General features: G+C 38.0%; 2 protein-coding genes and 1 long non-coding RNA gene across 6 annotated transcripts; 2 read left to right on the plus strand and 1 right to left on the minus strand.

Moving 5' to 3' along the window:
• Positions 1-1097: 1097 nt before the first annotated feature.
• Positions 1098-10831, plus strand: LOC113717713 (homeobox protein LUMINIDEPENDENS-like). 2 transcript variants are annotated; one of them, XM_072065216.1, is made up of 13 exons: positions 1098-1536; positions 2465-2492; positions 2789-2919; positions 3451-3800; positions 3911-4004; positions 4094-4187; positions 4788-4917; positions 5009-5060; positions 5143-5186; positions 5280-5350; positions 5689-6123; positions 8513-9054; positions 9650-10831. In XM_072065216.1, exons 1-13 carry the CDS (start codon positions 1357-1359, stop codon positions 10619-10621), a joined length of 3123 nt encoding a protein of 1040 aa, XP_071921317.1. In that variant the 5' UTR covers positions 1098-1356; the 3' UTR covers positions 10622-10831. The 2 variants fall into 2 exon arrangements, with proteins under 2 accessions (XP_071921317.1, XP_027098313.1); XM_027242512.2 differs by having other exon boundaries at positions 1099-1536; positions 5280-5365.
• On the minus strand, positions 8573-9655 carry LOC113717740 (uncharacterized). The gene is made up of 2 exons (XR_011821170.1): positions 9357-9655; positions 8573-9254 (listed from the first exon to the last, which is right to left on the minus strand). It is a non-coding gene; the product is annotated as an uncharacterized lncRNA (long non-coding RNA).
• A 575-nt stretch (positions 10832-11406) lies between the features above and the next one.
• On the plus strand, positions 11407-18015 carry LOC113717723 (metal tolerance protein 2). Of its 3 annotated transcripts, none has more exons than XM_027242522.2 (12): positions 11407-12036; positions 12153-12222; positions 12659-12756; positions 12947-13191; positions 13515-13630; positions 13764-13860; positions 14787-14871; positions 15777-15839; positions 15961-16066; positions 16865-17004; positions 17336-17427; positions 17555-18015. In XM_027242522.2, the coding sequence occupies exons 1-12, from the start codon at positions 11647-11649 to the stop codon at positions 17712-17714; spliced, it is 1662 nt and encodes a 553-aa protein (XP_027098323.1). In that variant the 5' UTR covers positions 11407-11646; the 3' UTR covers positions 17715-18015. The 3 variants fall into 3 exon arrangements, with proteins under 3 accessions (XP_027098323.1, XP_071921327.1, XP_027098331.1); XM_027242530.2 differs by having other exon boundaries at positions 11413-12036; positions 12947-13101; XM_072065226.1 differs by lacking the exons at positions 12153-12222; positions 12947-13191 and having other exon boundaries at positions 11410-12036.
• Positions 18016-19849: the final 1834 nt, after the last annotated feature.

Here is a 19849-nt window from a genome sequence, read left to right on the forward strand (position 1 = left end):
TTGGCCATAAACTATATTTACTCAATTTGTATATATTTGATCTAAATTCAACCCAACAACTGAGAATAACCTTGGGCATTATTAATTATATTGTGCATTTTTATTATTATTATTTTTAGTTATTGGGGATATTATAAGATATTACTATTAGTTTTTTATTTGCAGTTTCAGATGCCAACACTTGCAACCATTGTGGTCAATTCTTGGTTTTATATGTTATCATATTATGGGACGTACAGATAATATATCCTAAAAATGTTAAACTAAATTGTAGGTTTTGAGGTTTTTTTTTTTTTTGGTAATTTGCTTCAAATTTTATCTTCTAAATTAGAGGAGCAATATGGAATCAACCACAAAAGTTTTCAGAAGAAAAGTTGGCACCATTCAATCGACATTTATATTACAAAGTACTAAACCTAGTTTTTTTATTTTGAAGATGTTCGGGCTGCAAACGAACAGAGCCGCTCGAGTCGAGCTCGAACTCGAACTCAAGTTATTAAGCTCGTTGTTCGCGATATATATATATATTTCTTTTTTTTTAAGTATATATATATTTTTATTTTTTTATTTTAAGTATATATATTTTATATTTTATATTTTTTATTTTAATAGTAAAATTACATATATATCATTAATATTTTATTATTTATTAAGAAAAAATATTATTTTATTTATTTTTTCGAACTCGAGCTTGAAATTGTCGGCTCGTCGAATTCGAGTTCACTAGAATTATGTCAAGACTCGATTCGATTAGGCCAAAACTCGAATCTGCTCGGCTCGTTTGCAGCCCTAGAAGATGCAGTACATTTTGAAAGTGTAAAACTAAATTAGAAGTTAAATTTTTTCTTTTGCTTCAAATTTAATTCTTCAATTTGGAAGTTGAAATATAAATTGCACAGCTTAGGATGCTGGTAATAGTAACAAGATAGACCAACTGGACAAATAAAAAAAAAAACCCAAAATTATATTTACCATATTCACAGTTATATATTCAAATTATATATTTTTAGATTTCAAAGCCACAGTCACAGTTAGCTTGCATTTTTTATTTGAAAAATGCACTTTTGTTTTTTAATTAATAAACAAATTTAGGCAAAGGATATCGTCCCGCTTTATTTCCGAGTCACGTATAACCAATTATATTACCGCTTTTTGTTCGGGTTTTACAAACCCTAGCCCAACCAGAAAGCAGAGCCCCACCTGAATCTATGAAACAAGTACTTTGAATTGGTTCGGCTTAGCCCTAGCGTTTTTTTATCTTTGGGGTTTTATTTTTTTTCTTTTCTACTCGGATTTTTTAAGGCATGAATTATTTTGATCTGTTGCGCTAAGCACTGAAAATTCCTGGAGGTAGTAATGGAGCTCCAGCTTGCTAACGAAAATCAATTAGAGCTGGTGGTTTCCAACTCACCGACGTCGCTTCAGGACTTGTTGGATTCGCAGACGGACCTGTTCCGCGGCCAGATCGATGAACTGGAGAACATCGTCCTGACCCAATGCCAGCTCACTGGCGTCAACCCCCTTTCTCAGGAAATGGTTGGTTATATTTCTACAATTGCGATCTTTTCCCTGCAGTTACCTGATAGTTTGATTGAAACAAACGTTAAGTAAGGCTTTCATTAGCTAATTATTGTGTACTTCAGCTGAGTGTGCTGTTTAATTAATTTATTTTTTGTTTTCGTCATCAGCTGATTTTGTTTAAGGAAGCATTGATTGCATTTATTGTTCTAATAGTTATGTATACCATCACCCTACTCGAGATAATAAGTAAATAAATCCGCGAGTGTGATTATTATCAGAAGTATTATTTATTTGTTTTTTTATTTTGAATTGGACTACTGGAGAATTATGCAAGAACATAACGATGATATCAAACTTAATCCCGTTGGAGGGGAAATGCTTGGTTACACCATGTGAGCTACGTAATCAACTAAATTGACATTGAGAATCAGTTCATCTTGGACTCTAGACAGTCTGTTCATCTTAGACTCGCACCATTTGCAACTCTAGGTCATGTGCCTGCTACCAACGACTATACTCTTTACCTGGATTTATTTACCTTTTCTTTTATAGCCTGTATCATATACAGTTTTATCTTGCAGTATAACGGCTCATTGGGTGTGGGTATTGTTAGTTGATGCTGATATGACCTGATTTTTATACCACTGTTCTTTTTGATTTTTGTTTTCAACGAAGCTGCCGGTTCATATTTACTCACAGACTAATGGAATTTAAGTGAAATATACATAGAGTATTTTACCTTTTCATCTGACCATAAAGTTTTGCCATCCTTTTATGATTAATAAGCTTATTGTTGTAAAAGTGTATGTTCAAATGCTGGAACTTTTCTCCATTACTTTTGAGCATTTTAATTTTCAGAAATTGAAACTTCTGTCTTGAGGTTTCATTTCATTAGCGCTGTTGTTTGGCCTGCTTGCTCATGTACACTGTCATGATTATGCAGGCAGCAGGAGCTTTATCAATTAAAATCGGTGAGTCTTTATCTGCTTTTTGTTAATTTTCTTATGCAATATACATAGATTGATCCTTCCTAGCAAGATGTGTTGTTTACATCTAGAGAAATTGTGATCATCATGCCTGTTAACGTTCTCAGATTGAAGTTCTTGAACTTGTTAACTAGTTAACACAGTCAGCCACTAAAACCTTCTTCTGCCACCCACTTTTATTGGTAGTAACATCAGCAGTTCTTCAGGTCATGTGTAAAAGTTCTAAGCTGTAACTTAGGTCTTTCTTCAACGTACTTACCTCTTGAAGCCATTTTTGCCAGGAAAACGGCCAAGAGATCTGCTCAATCCTAAGGCCATTAAGTATATGCAGTCCATCTTCTCTGTGAAAGATGCAATTACCAAGAAGGAAACTCGAGAGATTAGTGCCCTCTTTGGCGTTACAACCACACAGGTTTTATTTCTTACTTTCTTTTTTGGTCCCAAGATTTGGGGTTTGGAGAGGAAACTTTTTTTGGCTTGCTTGTCTCCATCATCACTTGACTCTCGGAGTATGTGTGGACTTGGATCTTTACTAATGTTAGAGTAAAGTGATTATATTTGTGATGACCATAAGATGCATACTGATTATAACATCATTTGCTTTACTCTTTAATTGTATGATTCCATCCTAGCATCATCAATCAAATTGAAGGAGGTCCTCAGTTTTTGCTTCTTTTCCGATTGTGCGGTTCTTGTCAGGGTAAATAGGAAATGAATTTTGGCACATTAGTTTCTATTTCTGTTGAGGATAAACATTTTATAGATCCAGAGTTACATATTTAATGTTCCCACCGCTTCTTTTTGCCCATCCCCTGCGTGTAACAGTGACATTTTTCTTTCTGGTTCTTTGGTGAGGGGGGATAGATGGTTTTGGTTTATCGTGCTATCATGCTATTAATGGGGTATTTATCTCCTTTCACTTGTCTCATCTGTATGTTTGTAGGTTCGGGAGTTTTTTACTGTTCAACGAGCAAGAGTTAGGAAATTTGTTAGGTTATCCAGAGAGAAGTCAAACAGATCTAGTTCTTGTAAAGAAGTGCTTGATGGGATTCCACAGGGCTGTGATCCTAATGAACCTCTTACTCCAGTTCCTTTGGATAGTGTGGGCCCAACCAGCACAGAGGAAGGACCTACTTCCTTGACCCAAAATGAGGTCCTTCCATCAGCAGATCAGTTAGATAAATATTTTCTTGACAACATATTTAGCTTGATGAGGAAAGAAGAATCCTTCTCTGGGCAGGTCAAGTTGATGGAGTGGATTTTGCAAATACAGAACTCTTCAGTACTCTATTGGTACTTGCAGCTTGACTTAATGACTCTGTCGATACACTAAGCAAAACAAGCATGTGGCCTTGCAGTATTTACAAAGTCAATTATCTTTGCTCATTGGACATTATCTTTAGGTTTTTAAACAATGGTGGTGTAATGATTTTAGCAACCTGGTTGACTCAAGCTGCACTGGAAGAACAAACAAGCGTTCTTCGCGTCATACTTAAGGTACAAGTTTTACATATAATAAATGATTTTTTTTGGCTTTGTACTTGAAAAGTTGCTGTGGGTTTTAAAGGTTAGTTGGTCATGTTCAGGTCTTGTGTCATCTGCCGCTGCAGAAAGCTCTCCCTGTGCATATGTCAGCCATACTACAGAGTGTAAATAGTCTGCGGTTCTATAGGATATCAGGTGTGATGTTATTGCAAATGATTTCTTGGTATTGCATAAAAGGTTTGTATGCATAAGTTTATATGTAGCATAATTGCTCTGGATTCTGAGCATAGTGGAAAGCTCTTGAGTGGTCTTGATTCATAGCCCCATCTGTGGACCTTGTGGCCACCAAGTACCCGAGTTATCAATTTGACATCGTATGGTGTGACTCTACTGCACATGGCTGATGGTATTAGATGTAACAATGATAACTTGGACCCTTTGTGGCGACAAGGTCTATAGTTGGGGCCATAGACCAAGTCCGCATAAGGATTTCCATGAATTAGTTCATGTATAGACCTTTTTCCATCAACATTTTGATGAGTAAAAACTGGTACTTTTAGGTTAAAAAAAAAACTCTGACTTTATCTGCAGAGGTTGAACCAAAGGTGTTGCTAGATGTATTTCGTATATGTCATTTTGATTGTTAAAGCATCTTTAAGACACACAGAGGCTAGTAATTGTCTTGTTTAACCCCTGCTCTGAAACAGTCAAAAACTAATACAAATAATGAAGAATTAAGAGTATATATTTGCCTTTTTTATATTTTAATTCTCATTTATCTGATTTGAAGATCAGACGTTTCAAACAGGGCAAGGGTTCTGTTATCCAGATGGAGCAAAGCATTTGCCAGGAGCCAGACCCTTAGAAAAAGTAATGGAACAAAATCTGCTATTGATGCTCAGGATGAGATGTTATTGAAGCAAAGGTAAGGGCATCAGTTTTAAATATCTGCTCTATTTCCTTGTTTCTTTTCCATTTTTTTAAAGTTATTCATCTCATGCAAAGATCCTGTGCAGCATCCATGAAGTTATGGGCAATGAATCGTGGGATTCCAAAATTGATGTCCTTGTAAGTTTCTGCCAAGTTCTATTTCATAATTTTGCTCAGAGCATGTTAATATATGTGATTGGTTTTCATTCCGGCTTTCCAGGAAGATAATTCTACTCTCATGGATGAGAGTCTTGGAAATTTCAGGTATTTGTTTTTTGTTATTGAACTTGCTTGTTTTCTGGTGACACATCTTTTTGTGATTGTTGGTGGAGATATTAAGCGTGTCTTTTGGTTCAGGAAGTTGGAGTCTCAACCAGCGAAGTTGCTTACAGCTTCTGCAGATGACCAAAATAGGAAGCTTATTCGTGGTGCTCTAACATCTCGTATCCTTAAAATTTTGATACCTGATTGTGAATCTTATTTACTATAATTTCCTTTAATGGCTCAAACCAAAAGCAAGAGAATTTGATAATTACTAGAGAAAAATGCTTATTAAGTAGATTTTCTCGACTTTAAAGACTCGAGGATAACTAAGGCAGACAAAACCTCTGCAGTATCAGCTGTTATATGCTGTAATTTTCCTTTTACTTTGCTTGAACAGCCTACTAGCTGAATGAGAACCATGCCAGTCCTTAATTTATTTAATCTTTTGGATTTCTATGTGTTTATAGTATATTTGATGTTTAATTTCCTTATCCAATCACAGAAAATAGAGAGCGCAGAAAAGTACTATTGGTGGAGCAACCTGGGCAGAAATCTGCTGGTAGGACCACTCAGACTGCGAGATCTACAACTGCACCTCAAGGCCGTCCACTTTCTGCAGATGACATACAGAAAGCAAAGATGCGTGCTCAATTCATGCAGAGTAAATATGGGAAAACTAATTCCATTTCTGATGCTAGCCCACAGATGCAGCCGGAAGGTGCAAACAAGAGTGCATTGTCTAACACCAGCATCTTGGTACCACCATCCAAAGCGCACACAGGTACTAAAATCGAGGAAACAAATAAATCTGGTTGTATTCCAGTAGGAGTAGCCAATCCAGAGGACGCTTCTGTTGATAAACAGAATAACTGTCATTCAGAAGAACCTCCATGGAAAAAGTGCAAGAGATTTCAGATCCCTTGGCAGATACCACCAGGTAATTTTGCTTTTTGTTCCCATGCATTAGTCATTTAAAATTTCTTAACAGTACTTGTCTCAAAATAACTAATTATTGTTCATCTTGTAGATTCTCTTCCAATTTAAATGAACTAGAGTTTTCTGACATTCCTTTTTTGCTTGTTTCCCTTTGGCTTCTTGACATAGACTATTGGCTTCGCTTTTCTCCTTGTTTATTTGGAAATTTTCCCTTCCTCTGGTGGGCACTCTTTAGATTCATATGTTGGACTGCAAAGAAAGAAAAGAATAACCCATCTAGCTCAGATTTTCTGTCGTCTCCTTGTTGTGATATCTTTAAAACTAAAAACATATTTAAATTGCTAAATTTGAAGGGTATCAGTCTTTTTTGGTCTAAGATTTCCATTTCTTCAGTTTAGTGCATGGATGACACATTTACTTAAGATGGTATTACAAACCCCTCAACCCAACCCCCCCCCCCCCCCCAAAAAAAAAAAAAAAAAAAAAACTACTTTCCCTTGAAAGAGGTGGAGAACTTTATCTGTTATGACATGCCAGAGCCTTGTGATGAATTGCCAATTACTGAGCACGAGAACATTGGTTTATTGTTTTAGCATTAGCATTTCTGAAGCTGACTTGGTTGCCATTGGTCTGATGTATCCTTGATGGATATAGTGATGGAAGGGTATCCATATTGCTCCAAATGCACGAAATACAATTTGACACTTGAGTTCTATGAAGTCCTTCTGTGGCAAACTGGTAAAATGTGACGAGGGATTCGTATTGCTCCTGAGAAGCTTATTAAGAGTAGAGAAATGCTAATTAGTTGCGGTGACCTGGTAAAATATGGCATTAGGGGTATTCTTAGTGCCCCTGAGGGGCTCATTAAGAGTAAATAAACGCTAATCAGTTGAGTTAATGACAGATTTCAAGTAAATGTTGCAGAGGTTTCCAGTAGATGCCTTACAAATGTTTCATATAGGACAGGTGATACTGTTAGCAATATTCATTCTTGGCCTCTCTTGGCTACGCAACGATGTAAATTTATTGTTGTAGTCAGTGAGGCACCCACACCAAAATTTGATTCAAGTAACTTGGGACAAACTTGGAAAGCATTAAATTTGTTTACAGGTGTCAGCTGGAGAATGAATAACCTACGGGTTTATGGTGAACATTGGCCCTTTTCACTTTTCTTTTTCTTCCCTTATTCTTTTCTCCTAGGTTTTTTTAACGGGCTTGGAAAGCACTAAATTTGTTTAAAGGCATCGGCTGGAGATTCAATAACCTATGCACTAGGGGTATATGGAAAACATTGGCCCCTTTCATTTATCTTTCTAAATCCCTATTTCTATTATCGTAAGGGGTTTTTCCCTCTTTTTTTTTTGTTGGGGGGGGGGTGGTGTGGGCGGCAAAAATTTCTAACTAGGGTGCTAAATAGGCAATCACTTTTTGTTTTCGTGCAGTTGTGTATTCTTTAAAAAATTTTGCTTCTGATTTCACTTGCTCTTTGCACAGTTGGCAGATTGAAGTTTTAAAATATGCTAAGATTGTTGAAGAATGTGGGGGGTTTGTCATTTAATCTAAGTTTCTCGATTTGTGGAAATAAACTGCTGAAGCTGCATATGGAGACCAGAGCTATGTAATCAGATGGCTAAGTGGGCCTCAACATGGGTCTGAACAATTTTTTTTTGTTTAAACAATTACACGGAGGCTCATTGAGCAAGTTGTTCAAAACTAAGATATGGATAATATATTGATTTGGAAATTTGCAGAGATGAACTATGAATGCAGTTCAAGTTGGACATGCAGAATCTTTGTTAGAATGCATTGTTTGAAAACTTCCATGTATCTGCTGTACTTGATTGATACTGGTTCAGTCAAAATATAGGTGATTAAGTCAAAGTAATCATTGAGCTCTTTTATCTTATTGACGTGGACATATTGCATAATCAAGTCCAAGATCCCCCAATTGAGCCTGGCTGATGGTGTGTCCTCATGATATAGGAAGATGGTTCCCTCTTATTCTAGTTTTTTGGGTGGTCCTCTTGTGCATGCAATCCAGCGTTATATGTTTTTTAGAGTGGTGTTATTTTGGAAGGGTTATCTGGGGATTGCTGTTGACTTGTTTAGATTGAATAAGTTGAACATGACTGCATTTAGCATCTGTACCTTATTGGTTAAAGGTAGAATAAAGCAATTTTAATTTGAATGTAATTCAATCATTGATTTTGACGAAAGAATCAAATCACCATCAAGAATTTGAATCTATTTACTGGTGAATAGGTTTTAAGAGAGGTGTACTTTCATTTGAATTGATGTGTTAGTTTTGGTATTCTGATGTCAGCCTGTCCTTTCTTTATCATGATTCCATGTAGATTGAGCGTTTGCTGCCCTCTTTACCTTTTCTGCAGAAATAGGTATCAGTGTTTCCTGGAGAGTTGGTGCTGGGGAGAATAGTAAGGAAGTAGAAGTTCAGAAAAAAAGAATACATCGTGAACGCGAAACTGTTTACAAGACATTCCAGGAGATTCCATCAGATCCCAAGGAACCTTGGGACCAAGAAATAGACTATGATGACTCGTTAACTGCAGAAATTCCAATTGAGCAATTGCCAGATGGTGAATTCGCGGAAGCTTCAGTTTCCCCTCGTGAAAATGAACGAACTGCTGGTACTTCTGGCAACACGTCCTCCCTGATTGCTGGTGGGAGTATGCCTGAACCAGACCTGGAATTGCTTGCTGCATTGCTTAAAAATCCAGAATTAGTTTTTGCCTTGACTTCTGGTCAAGCTGGTAACTTGTCAAATGAGGAAACTATAAAGCTGCTTGATATGATAAAGGCCAATGAGATGAACTCATTGGCTAATATAACTGCTTCATCAGGAAAAAGCAAACCTGAGGAGAAGGTTGAAGTTTCTCTACCATCCCCTACTCCTTCCAGTGATCCTGTAACGGTGCGTCTTTTAAGACATTTTGTACCACTTTATGGAAAATTTATAGTAAAATTGGTTCCGGTTATTTTTCCTCATCTAAATTACACTTCCATTCTTTCTTCATCCGTCTCACTTGCTGACTGTTGGATGCTCTAGTTGTAACTGTAGCTACCATACTCCCTGAAAGGGGGTTTGCCACACATGCACGCAAATGGGTTCCTCTGTTGCACCGAAAAACGGACTGAGATTACTTCTATAATTGAATGAGCATCGAAATGAGTTAGAAAAAAAAGATGGGCAATTACTAAATATCATAGAGTTACCGTAAAGTAAATTGAATCAAATTGGCAGCGTGATGATGGATTGAGGCGTTGTGGTCTGGATGGAAGCTTCATCACCAGCAATCAGCTGTAGTTTGATGTGCCACTCTTTAAAGAAGAAATAACCAAACATCTTCCATTTGTCTGTGTGCACTAGTAGAAACTGTCTGTCAGTGATCTAAACATTTTCCATTATTAACAGTAAATATTATTCTGGTTCCCGGATGGGTGATTGATGAATTTGCTGTCTTGTGCATTTCTAATATATATATATTTTTTTCTTTTTGCAATTGCAGAGTGCACGGAAGCCAGACTATGCCAAAAATCCCTTCTCCCAGCAAAAAACAACACTGAACAATGAAATACTTGGCATCCCAGGGACCGCAGCCATCCGTTCACAAGAAAGCGTACCAGCTAGTAACGTGGTGCAATCACATAACCTGCCAACCGGAGCCATGGTTGCTGAACCGTCGACAACGTTCCCACAATTGGCACAACATGCAATTCCGCATGCTCTTCTTTCAGAGGAGAAGCTTCGAGCCAGCGGCCTGGTACAGCCTCAGGTCTTACGTGCTACAGTTTTGGCACCCCAACAGGCAGCAACTGTCCAACAATTAGCCCAACAAATGGCACCTCAAGTGCTTGGGTCGCATGAACAGCGGTTGCTTCCTCTGACTTCCTCTTTGCACCATAATATCCCCGCATATGCCTCAAATGCGCAACTGAAGTCCTCCTCCGAACTGTTGCTAAACATGAACAATACCTCTCTCTCTAGATCACCTCCACTAACAAATTCTATGAATGGAGTAGCACCTGCCATGGTGGTTAATCCTTCGTCAATGTCCCTGGTAGGTAGCCCGCTGCGCCCGCAAACCCAAATGCAGCCTTCTTATGCACCAGAGGCTCCGCTGGCTCATTCCTGGAGGCCGAGGCCGGGTTTGGATCCTATTTCTCGTCAGAATAATGTAACCCCAGACGAATATGAAGCATTTGTCGGAGCATCAGCTAGGGCTCCAGTTGCCCGGAGTTCTTGGGAGAAAAATGACTTGATGGTTGGGCCGGACTTTGAATCATGGAGCCCGGAGAATAGTCCTACTAGATCCCATGGCTACGTGCCTGGATGGAACGTCCAGGAACCTATGGTGAACCCTGGGCAAAGCTATAGACCAGAAAGGCCAATATATAGGCATGCCGGGTATCCTCCTAGTTCTGGATACCACGATCCGGGTATAAGTGGGACCAAGAGATGGCGCGACAGAAGAAGATAGCCCAGGGCTTTTGTTCGGGCTTCGGAGGAGTGGGCTAAGTTTTCTGCTGATTGATTATGTTATTCAGGGACTGTACATTGAAGCGATGGAGATGGAGATGGAGATGGTGCTGGGTGTAGGATGTCTGAACGTTGAAGCACCCTTTTTTGGGACCCGTTTGGTTTCACAGGTGTAGTAAAGATATATTGATTACGTAAATGATTCAACCGATATCTTCTTCCTTGTTTCTAGTCTAGTGGTTAAAATAAGTAGGAAGAAAATACCAAGACGGTTCAACCCATATCCTTGCGTCCGACCCATGGCGAAGTAAAATGAACTTTTGATGTTTTTGAAATAAGGATGCACGGACACCAAGGTTATTAATAAAAGAGGAAAAGATGCGAGTAAAACAAGCTCACCAAAGGCCATGCGGAAAAATGTCTCTTCTTCCCCGGGATTGTTTCTGGCGAAAGGGGGGGAGGGGGGCGAGGGTGGAATTTTTTTTTTTTTTTTTGTATTTTTTCACGATTAGACGAGTAACAAGGAATAGTGAGTGAAAGTTTTACAGAACTTCTTGCGGGGAGGAAGAGTATGGGCTGGATGATGGGCGTTGACTATTGGGCAGGACGATAGCCGTCCAACTTTTGTACCATCAATTTACTAAAGTACCCCAAAGTCGGTTATTGCTATGTGGTTTGATAGGTCGTTTCTTACGCCTCACCGTGTCCCTAGCCGCACCCGATCACTCCCACGTAAAGACAGAAAATTACTACCTGTACAGTAAGTAGTACGCGACTATTTTGCGTTCTCCCCCCCCCCCTCCGGCGGATTTTCCACTACTGGCTACTGCGTCGGCACGCCGTTAACGCTACTACGACCATCATCTTCCCCAAATCCTCGGAAATCAAAGATGCTATAGAATGAAAATGGAGAATCCCTTCTGTTGGTTGGTTGGTTTCCGACTATGATAGAGTGTGTTACATCATATATTTATATACTATTTCGGTTTTGATGAGCAATTAAAAAAAAAGGAAAAAGAAAAAAAAATGAGAATAAGATTATTGAAAAATCTGGCTAGTACCATCATCATCCACAAGAAAACCCTGTGGTTGCTAGGTATAGGTGGTCGTGGTCGTACTACCAACTTCAATCCGGTCATTGGAGCTCTCACACTCAGCAGTTCCCCTCACCAAAATGACCATTCCCTGGCCTACATTGAAAACCCTAACTTTAAGATTTCTAAGAGGTGGCACATTGGCCACTCCGACCACCACCGCGATCATGAAGACGACCTCCTCTCCGGCAAGGAAGGCGAGAGGATTTTCCGCCTGGGACTCGCCTCCGATGTCGGCTTGGCTGCTGGTAAAGCCTTGACGGGTTACCTCTCCGGTAGCACCGCCATCATTGCCGATGCCGCTCACTCTGTCTCCGACGTGGTAATCTTTTTCTTTTATGTCTCTAATAAGGACGGTGGTTGTGGTCGTCGCTTTTTTGTGCAATGTTAGAGCCAACAATAAATGTTACATGTTTTTTTTTTTTAAATGTTTTTTAGGTTCTCAGTGGAGTGGCATTGTTGTCTTTTAAAGCTGCAAGGGTGCCCAAGGATAAAGAACACCCATATGGTTACTTTTGATCTGTATCTACAGCCTACTCCATTTTTATCACATACATATGCACTTTACATTTTTTTTTCCTTTTTGAGACGTGAAATTACCCGTCATCTTTGAGAATAATAAGCTGAGAATGTTAAAAGAAGCCAGCCTGCTAGTTATCTTCAGGGAATTATATGGAAGCAGATACGGTTTACTTGTTGTTATTGCGTGTTGTAAATACTTGAAAGGGAGATGTAGGTTCTTATCAAATGCTCTTTGAAGAGTGAAATCTGTAAGTAAGAGTGGAACCTAAGCTTGCAAATTTGGTGCCAATGGAGTTTATGGTTTACTTCGGATGATGTCCTGTTTGACAGATGATAAACGCCAAACTCTTAAATTCCAGTAACTGTTGTGTAGGAGCTTCTTGGTTAGACATTGGGATTTATCTTACTCTTCCATCTTTTAGGTCATGGTAAATTTGAGACTCTTGGAGCCCTTGGAATTTCAGCTGCGCTTTTGGCTACTGCTGGAGGTATTGCATGGCATGCTGTGGATGTTTTGCTGGTATTGTTCTTGTTCTGTAACTAATTCTTCATGAGCTTCTAAATGAAAGTTTTGCTTGGTGCTGAAATGAAATTCAAGAAAAAAATCGGGAATTGGGTTAGTTTTGCAGCAACCCATTGAGTTTAATTATATCATAGCGATATTGGCTATTTTTAGATCTCTTCTCTAAATTTTCATATGTGATATGTAGGGGTTTTGGTGTGCAGCTCCTGAGGTTATTAATCAGTCATTGGCTCACGAACACATGCATGGACATGGTCAGGGTGGACATCACCATGGAATTGATATGGCTCACCCTGTCCTAGCTTTGAACATGACCATAGTGTCTATAGCTGTTAAAGAAGGGTATGGTGGTCATCCAAGTTGTAAATACTGCTCATCAGATCTTGCTTATCTATATTTATCCTCAGAGATCAAGCAATTCCCATTTTTCTTGTTAGTCATGAATCTATCTCAACATTACATTGCAGATTTCATTTGCATCCCTAGTGCTTTATTCTGATGAATAACTAGTTGGGGCCAAAAATGAACTCCAGTATTGTTAGGAAGAAGCACTCTATCTTCAAACTCCTTGACTGTTAATTGATTCTTCACATGGCAACTTGAATTCTTCTCTTTGATCGATTGATTCTTTCGTCAGATGGCAACTTAATATTTTCCTTCTTGGAACAATTGTGTCTGGTTATGACAATAAATAAAGGTGTGCTTACTCTTCATTTTTCTGATCAATGTTTTATATGAATGTTTCTGTATTGAAGGTTATACTGGATTACCAAGAGGGCTGGGGAAAGGGCTAACAGCAGGCTAATGAAAGCCAATGCTTGGCATCATCGTGCAGATGCTGTTTCATCAGTAGTTGCTCTTATAGGGGTTGGTAATATCCATTCCCCTCTGTTTCTGTTTGTTTTCTTCTCAATCGTTTTCCTTTTCCCTTCAACTCCTCTTCTCAACCATCTAACATGTTTGCATGATCTGTTTTATGACTATGGATTACCTTTTGAGATCAGGAGGGTCCATACTTGGAGTGAGGTTCCTTGATCCTTTGGCAGGACTAGTTGTCTCTGGCATGATCCTAAAAACTGGACTTGAAACTGGTTATGAAAGGTGACCTTGCATATTTAATCTTTTGGTCAAATGATTGATGCTACTAATGGCAACAGTGTGAGATTGCATTGCTATAGGTTGCAAATCTGATGCTTCATTGTTGAAAAACACAATCTGAATATCTGTACCTTTTCATTTTACCCAACTGAGTTGCGAATCATTGAAAGCTTGATTTTCGAAACTACTATGTGGTTTCTCCTAGAAAGCCATTAAAATTGTGTTTCAAAGCCATTAAGACTTTTTTCCTCTCAAAGATGGAATGTGTTGATATGTAGATCTTTAGTGTGGACAAAGGCCCAAATGCCTATACAAAGTGTGCATTGAAGCGCTAAGGAACTCTAAAGATCCATTCCTTATCCTGATATATGCTCATAGCATATGAGCTGAGCTTGGAACATACATCCATACTATTTGTATTAACTAAACAAAAAGGGTGTATTAACTAAACAAAAAAAGCACATTGGAAACAAATTTGCTAAATCATCAACATCCTCCAAAAGTATTGCCAATCTGATATCTTGAGACCTTCCTGCCCTGATTTGGGTGGGAAGCTGTTTGTTGCTTGTTAAAAAATCTGTATTTGTTAAAAAATCAACATCCTCCAAAAATCTGTATATGTCTCCATTATCATTTTGAAGCTATAATCAGTGCTAGTCTGACTGCTGCATCATCCTGCATCTTCAAATACCCATGCTCTGTTACAAGATAATTTGTTGTTTGAGTAACTGATTTCTGAAACCCATCCAGCAAAAGAAATCCTTGTCAAAAAATAGTTTTTCGATATACTTCTCGTTATAAGATATTGCAGGTGATGAGGTTTTGAACTTTTGAAGGCCAAATTCTATTGACTTATTTGGATTACTCCACCTTAACACATTGTATTTCTTACTGTTGTAAATCTGTTGTGCTCCTGAATTTTCTTTCAGTGTCTTGGAACTGGTAGATGCTGCTATACCATCACAACTAATGGAACCTTATAGAAATGCAATTCTGCAGGTTGAAGGAGTTAAGGTATGTCAATCAGAATAACCATGTAGAATGACATAAGTCTAATATGGTTGATTTAGATGTGCTATTACGTTTATTTACTCCTGTTACTCGTGCAGCTTGTGGGGATTCCAATGTTTCTGTTATTTTGAGTGTACCCGGTTATCTTGTAGGTTTTATTGGTTTTGTTATTTGGTGGAAAGATTATGTTGATTGTGTGAGCAAATCTAAAAGTAATAATTGCTCATGCAGAGCTGGTGTAAACAAACTTTGCTTTTCTGTTGCATGTATTTTCTGGTTAAAAGCCGTTTTTGCAGGTTGTGCATTATTTGTTCTTAAAACACAACCTCTGCTTTTTTGTTTCTCGCAGCACCACCTCTTTGTCAGAAGACCACATTTTCCTGACAGAAGGTTGGTCCAAGGAACAAAAGACTGATTTTGTCTCTGCATGTCTTGGCATGATTGTGCATATGCTTCAGTTTTGCAACGTGTGTTTAATCCTTTTGTCTTACTGGAATTTGGTTAAGTTTTTAAACATGTCTAGTAGTATTCTACCTTCATTTTGCTCTAAAAAGTTTAGTTGAGAATTTTATGGGGAGTATTATGTGATCTTTCTGCTCCTTTTTGTACTCTGGTGCCAAATTGGTCCTAGTTTTAAATCCAATCATTTACCTCTCTTGTTGCATTTGCCATTTATTTTGGGATGAAACTACTTGATCAGCGGAAAGGAAGTGCATTAGCATTTTAACTATCTGAAAACGACTAGAATAGAAAGATGCTTTCTTGGTTTCTATTCCTGAAATCAGATTCAACCCTTGCTGCCTCATAGATGCTGTTTTACAATTTGATTCAGTATTGCTTTTAGTATTATCAATACTCAATTCAGTTTTTGATATGGATGCATAATTTTTTTGCACTGAAATCCGTAGGGATGCAACCATTTGAGAGGACGGAGGGCTGGTTCTTTTCTCTATCTTGATGTAAACGTGGAGGTACACTTCATATGATGTTCAATATATTAGATATATTTAAAGCTGTTCTGTTATGATCTGGTCATATTGTTCTCCACTTTTATCTAGACTAGATGTACATCTGACAAGTATTGTCTTTCAGGTTGATCCTTTTTCTAGTGTTAGTGCTGCACATGATGTTGGTGAAAATGTTCGTCGGAAAATACAGCAGTCCCATCCTGAAATAGCTGAAGTCTTCATCCATATAGGTGAACCACTTTTAAGTCTATCCGCCAAAAAGATTAAAAGGGAACAAAATAAGTGCAATTGACTCTGATTATGGAATTGGAAGGTTAAAAAGCCCAGCTTTAACATCCTGTGTATCCAAGGATGTGCAAGACACATCTTGAAAACTAATTAAAATGATCAAAAGAGAAAGAATAGAATAATTTTTTACCTAGACACATGAAAACTTATGCTTGGTGCTTTCTATGGATATTATTGACACCTTTCAAAGAATGCTAGGTTTGGAGGCTGATCGTGATGTCTTAGCTGGTCATACTGCATAAATGTGGAAAACAATAGTGATGTTTCGAGTTTGGATGACCCTTTCTTCTGTACAACTCTCTTGGAATTTCTAATCCTTCTTTTAATAAGTGAAACACGTATGTCACACAAAATAAAATAGTGTATTGATTTGTTGTTTTCATACACAATACACCATTTTCTCTTGCTGATTAGCTGCGAGTTTGGGAACAAGCCTCCATGCTACCTCTTTTTAGGTTCATCATGTTGGGGCTTTGGTCTAGAGGGATTCTAACGTGTTTGGTTGCCTCAGATGGGGCAAAGGATGCGTTATTGTCTCGTAGGAACTGCAGCTTTTCATTGCGGACAATTGAATTGTGACTTTTCTTTCAATGGATTAACTACAGTAACCCCCCACACTCCCCCCCCCCCCCCCCCCCCCAACCCAAAAAAAAAAGAGAGATATCTGTCTATATTTTTCATCATGTTTTAAGGTGTCTGCCTCTCATGTGACTTCTCATTCATATTCATCTTTTTGTCAGAGCCTTCAAGCTCCGGTATTCCACCAGTCCATAGTGCGACAGAGGAAGATGGTAAATCTAATGAAAATCCTAGTGGGTCTTTGGAATGCTCAGATGTTGAAGATATAGTGTCCAATATCTTGTCATCAAAGTTTGCAGAGGTATACATCTTCATTGTTTAATTCATATTACGGGCATGCTCTATGCGTTAAGGTTGTGGCATGTAGCTTGTAATTGTTTACTGCGGAGTAGGAGTAAAGCCATCTATTGCTGATTTAGGAAAATTTTGACTCCAGAAGATGGGCGAAGATAGGATTTCATAAATTGGATTCATGTAGTTGTTGTTCCAGCGTTTCATTATAATCTAGAAAAGGTTGATAAAAATTGCTACATGGCATATACTTGATAAATTGCTTGCATTAGAGGACACAAAAAAGAAGGGTTCAAAACTCTTGCGTGCATCTCAACACATTTTATGGATTTTGGTTTCAGAAACTGACAGTTCAGCGGATAACTCGTCACATGTTGCAAGGGCGGATTTTGCTTCAGATTGAGGTTACTATGCCTCCTGATATGTTAATTAGGTAAAAACCTTTACTAACCTCACTGGCATCATTTGCTTCATTGACTATGATGCACCATATGGTATCAATTGCTTCTTTCCTCTGCCTAGTTACTCTTTTTCGTTGGTAACGGCCGTTTTATGACCAGGGATGCTGTCAAAGTTGCAGAAGAGGCAGAGAAAGTGATCTTCGAGGCTGTACCAAACAATGTCAGCATTTCTATGCAGCTACGACTTGCACATGCAACACCAAACTTGCATTATGAATGGAAAGAAAGCGACAATGGCAGTAGAGTCACATCTCCATAGTTCAATGCAGTTCTTTTCGACAGACATTTGGGGCTATTTTTGGTGCAAAGCCCTAAATGAATCTAAGTTGTCTAAAAGCAGTAGTATTAGAATACACGACACGATTTCTAATCCTAGATGACAGGAAGCATTGTTTTCAGGTTTGGACCGGATCGGTCGGTTGAATCGGTCAGACTAGGACCAGGTAGCCGGTTCAAGTCAGTATAAAAACTCGAAAATTAAAAAAACTGGTAAAACCTGGTCAACACCCTGGTCTAACCAGTGAACCGGTGTAGTTGTATTAAACCCGATTTTTCTCTTCTCCTTTTCTTTTTTTTTTTTGCCTATTTTTTTTTTCTAAACTTTAGGACATAAGTCATTAACGTTCGGTCTTTCATTTGACCGATTAAAACAAACAAACAAGAGGAAAAAAGCTGGAAAAATTGCAAAGCGTGCCAAACGAAATATGTGATGTCTCTTGGGTTCTACTTTGTTGGTAACCCTAGCTCCTCCATCGTGAGTCCACCACCGCCGCTCCTAAAAGGTTGGAGTCGCCTCTCCTCTGGTAATTTTCAGACTTCAAGCTTCCATTGCCGCCACCTCCTTCGGAGTTCAGACTTAAAATTCAAAGTGGAGGCAGCAGGTTGAATCTTTCTCAAAACTTTTATTAATTTGGCCCTTTTTGGTCATGCACTCACAACGTGTTGTAATATAAGACTAAGCTCTCAATTGTGTGATTAATGTATCTCAAAATATGCTGACCTTGCCGAACTACAATTTTCAAGAATCGGTTTGGGCATATCTCTTAATTTATTGCCTGAAGAGGACAAGTTCAACTGATTTTTCTCCTCTGTTCCTGATCTCTGTGATGTACAAATGTTTGAAAACTATACTTGCAAATAAATTACAGTGGAGAATTCGTGATGTACAATTTGTGATGTGAGATGGATTATTGGATTGATGATGTTGCGTGACCTTTGACTGGATTTCTCGTGTGAACATTGATCTGGGCATACTTTTACCATCTTGTCGTGTTGATTGGCATGTTAATTGTACTCTTTCAAGTGTAATTATGAAGTTAAGAAGTTACTTGTGGCCCTTGTTTTGAATTATTTTAGTTGAACTCATGATTCTAAAATCAAAAAGTGTGCGATTGAAAAATTGATTAGAGATTACAACCACACTCTAATTGGAGAAAATATACACACTATTTGGAAAGGCTACCTCCACTCTTGTTACTATTTGGAAAGGTTACCTCCACTCTTGTTAACCATAACCAAATGTTTGACAATTTTACTTTCAAAAGGCTTAAAATATTTATTAGATTTTTTAAAAAATGTTAATTGTAACCCATATGCAGCTTAAGAGAGTTAAATTTAGTTAAAGTTCCAAAGAAGTTCTTTGCCCTAATTTCTTGTTTTAAATATTGGTATGTAATTTGTGACAATATTCTAAAGCAATAAGTAAATTCGCAAGGCTGCAATAAGCAAATTTGGAAAATCAATCCTGTACATTCATTTAGTTTCTAGTTTAACAATTCAGCTAATGTTTGCTTTGATATAATCATTTTGAATTAATTTTTTGATGAATTCGATCTGGATTTGCATTACTAGTTCTTGGTTATATTTTGTATATTTAATTTGCAGGAAAAAATTGACACACGCACACACACACACACACACACATATATATATATATATATATAACGTCATCCGCTCCAATCAAACCCTCGGTGCCTTGACTACAACACTACTAAATAATAATATGAAATTTTTTAATTTTGAGCCTTGATTTAATATGCCAACATTGCCTTCCTTAAATCAAGCTCTCTTGGATTAGATTCACCACCATCACCACGATCAATAATCTTTGCTCTCTCTTGGACCAGGTTCACCATCATCACGATCAATAATCTCCCTTGATTTTTGCTGCTGTAATATTCCACACACCTGTATAGAGTCACTCAACTTATTTTCCACTTGCAAAAAATAATCCATGCTTTTGGATAGGTTGTTTTCGTCACCCAATTTGATGTCAACTTATTGAATTTACTTTATGATTTTCATAATCACAATTCAACTGACAGGATTCTTCTCCGATCTCTGTCGTAACATCTGCAATCAATCAATCTGACAATTCTCGAACCAATCTCATGG

The sequence above is a fragment of the Coffea arabica genome, chromosome 1e (genome assembly GCF_036785885.1).
Source record: "Coffea arabica cultivar ET-39 chromosome 1e, Coffea Arabica ET-39 HiFi, whole genome shotgun sequence".
In the NCBI taxonomy this organism is placed as follows: domain Eukaryota; kingdom Viridiplantae; phylum Streptophyta; class Magnoliopsida; order Gentianales; family Rubiaceae; genus Coffea; species Coffea arabica.

Bases quoted from the DNA above. Each gene is read 5' to 3' on its own strand.
- LOC113717713 (XM_027242512.2), top strand. From the start codon at position 1,357: ATGGAGCTCCAGCTTGCTAACGAAAATCAATTAGAGCTGGTGGTTTCC. The intron at 2,920-3,450 runs GTTTTATTTCTT...GTATGTTTGTAG, and splicing joins TTGGCGTTACAACCACACAG to GTTCGGGAGTTTTTTACTGT. The intron at 6,124-8,512 runs GTAATTTTGCTT...CCTTTTCTGCAG, and splicing joins CCCTTGGCAGATACCACCAG to AAATAGGTATCAGTGTTTCC.
- LOC113717723 (XM_027242522.2), top strand. From the start codon at position 11,647: ATGAGAATAAGATTATTGAAAAATCTGGCTAGTACCATCATCATCCAC. The intron at 12,757-12,946 runs GTATTGTTCTTG...TGTGATATGTAG, and splicing joins ATGCTGTGGATGTTTTGCTG to GGGTTTTGGTGTGCAGCTCC. The intron at 14,872-15,776 runs GTATGTCAATCA...TGAAATCCGTAG, and splicing joins TGCAGGTTGAAGGAGTTAAG to GGATGCAACCATTTGAGAGG.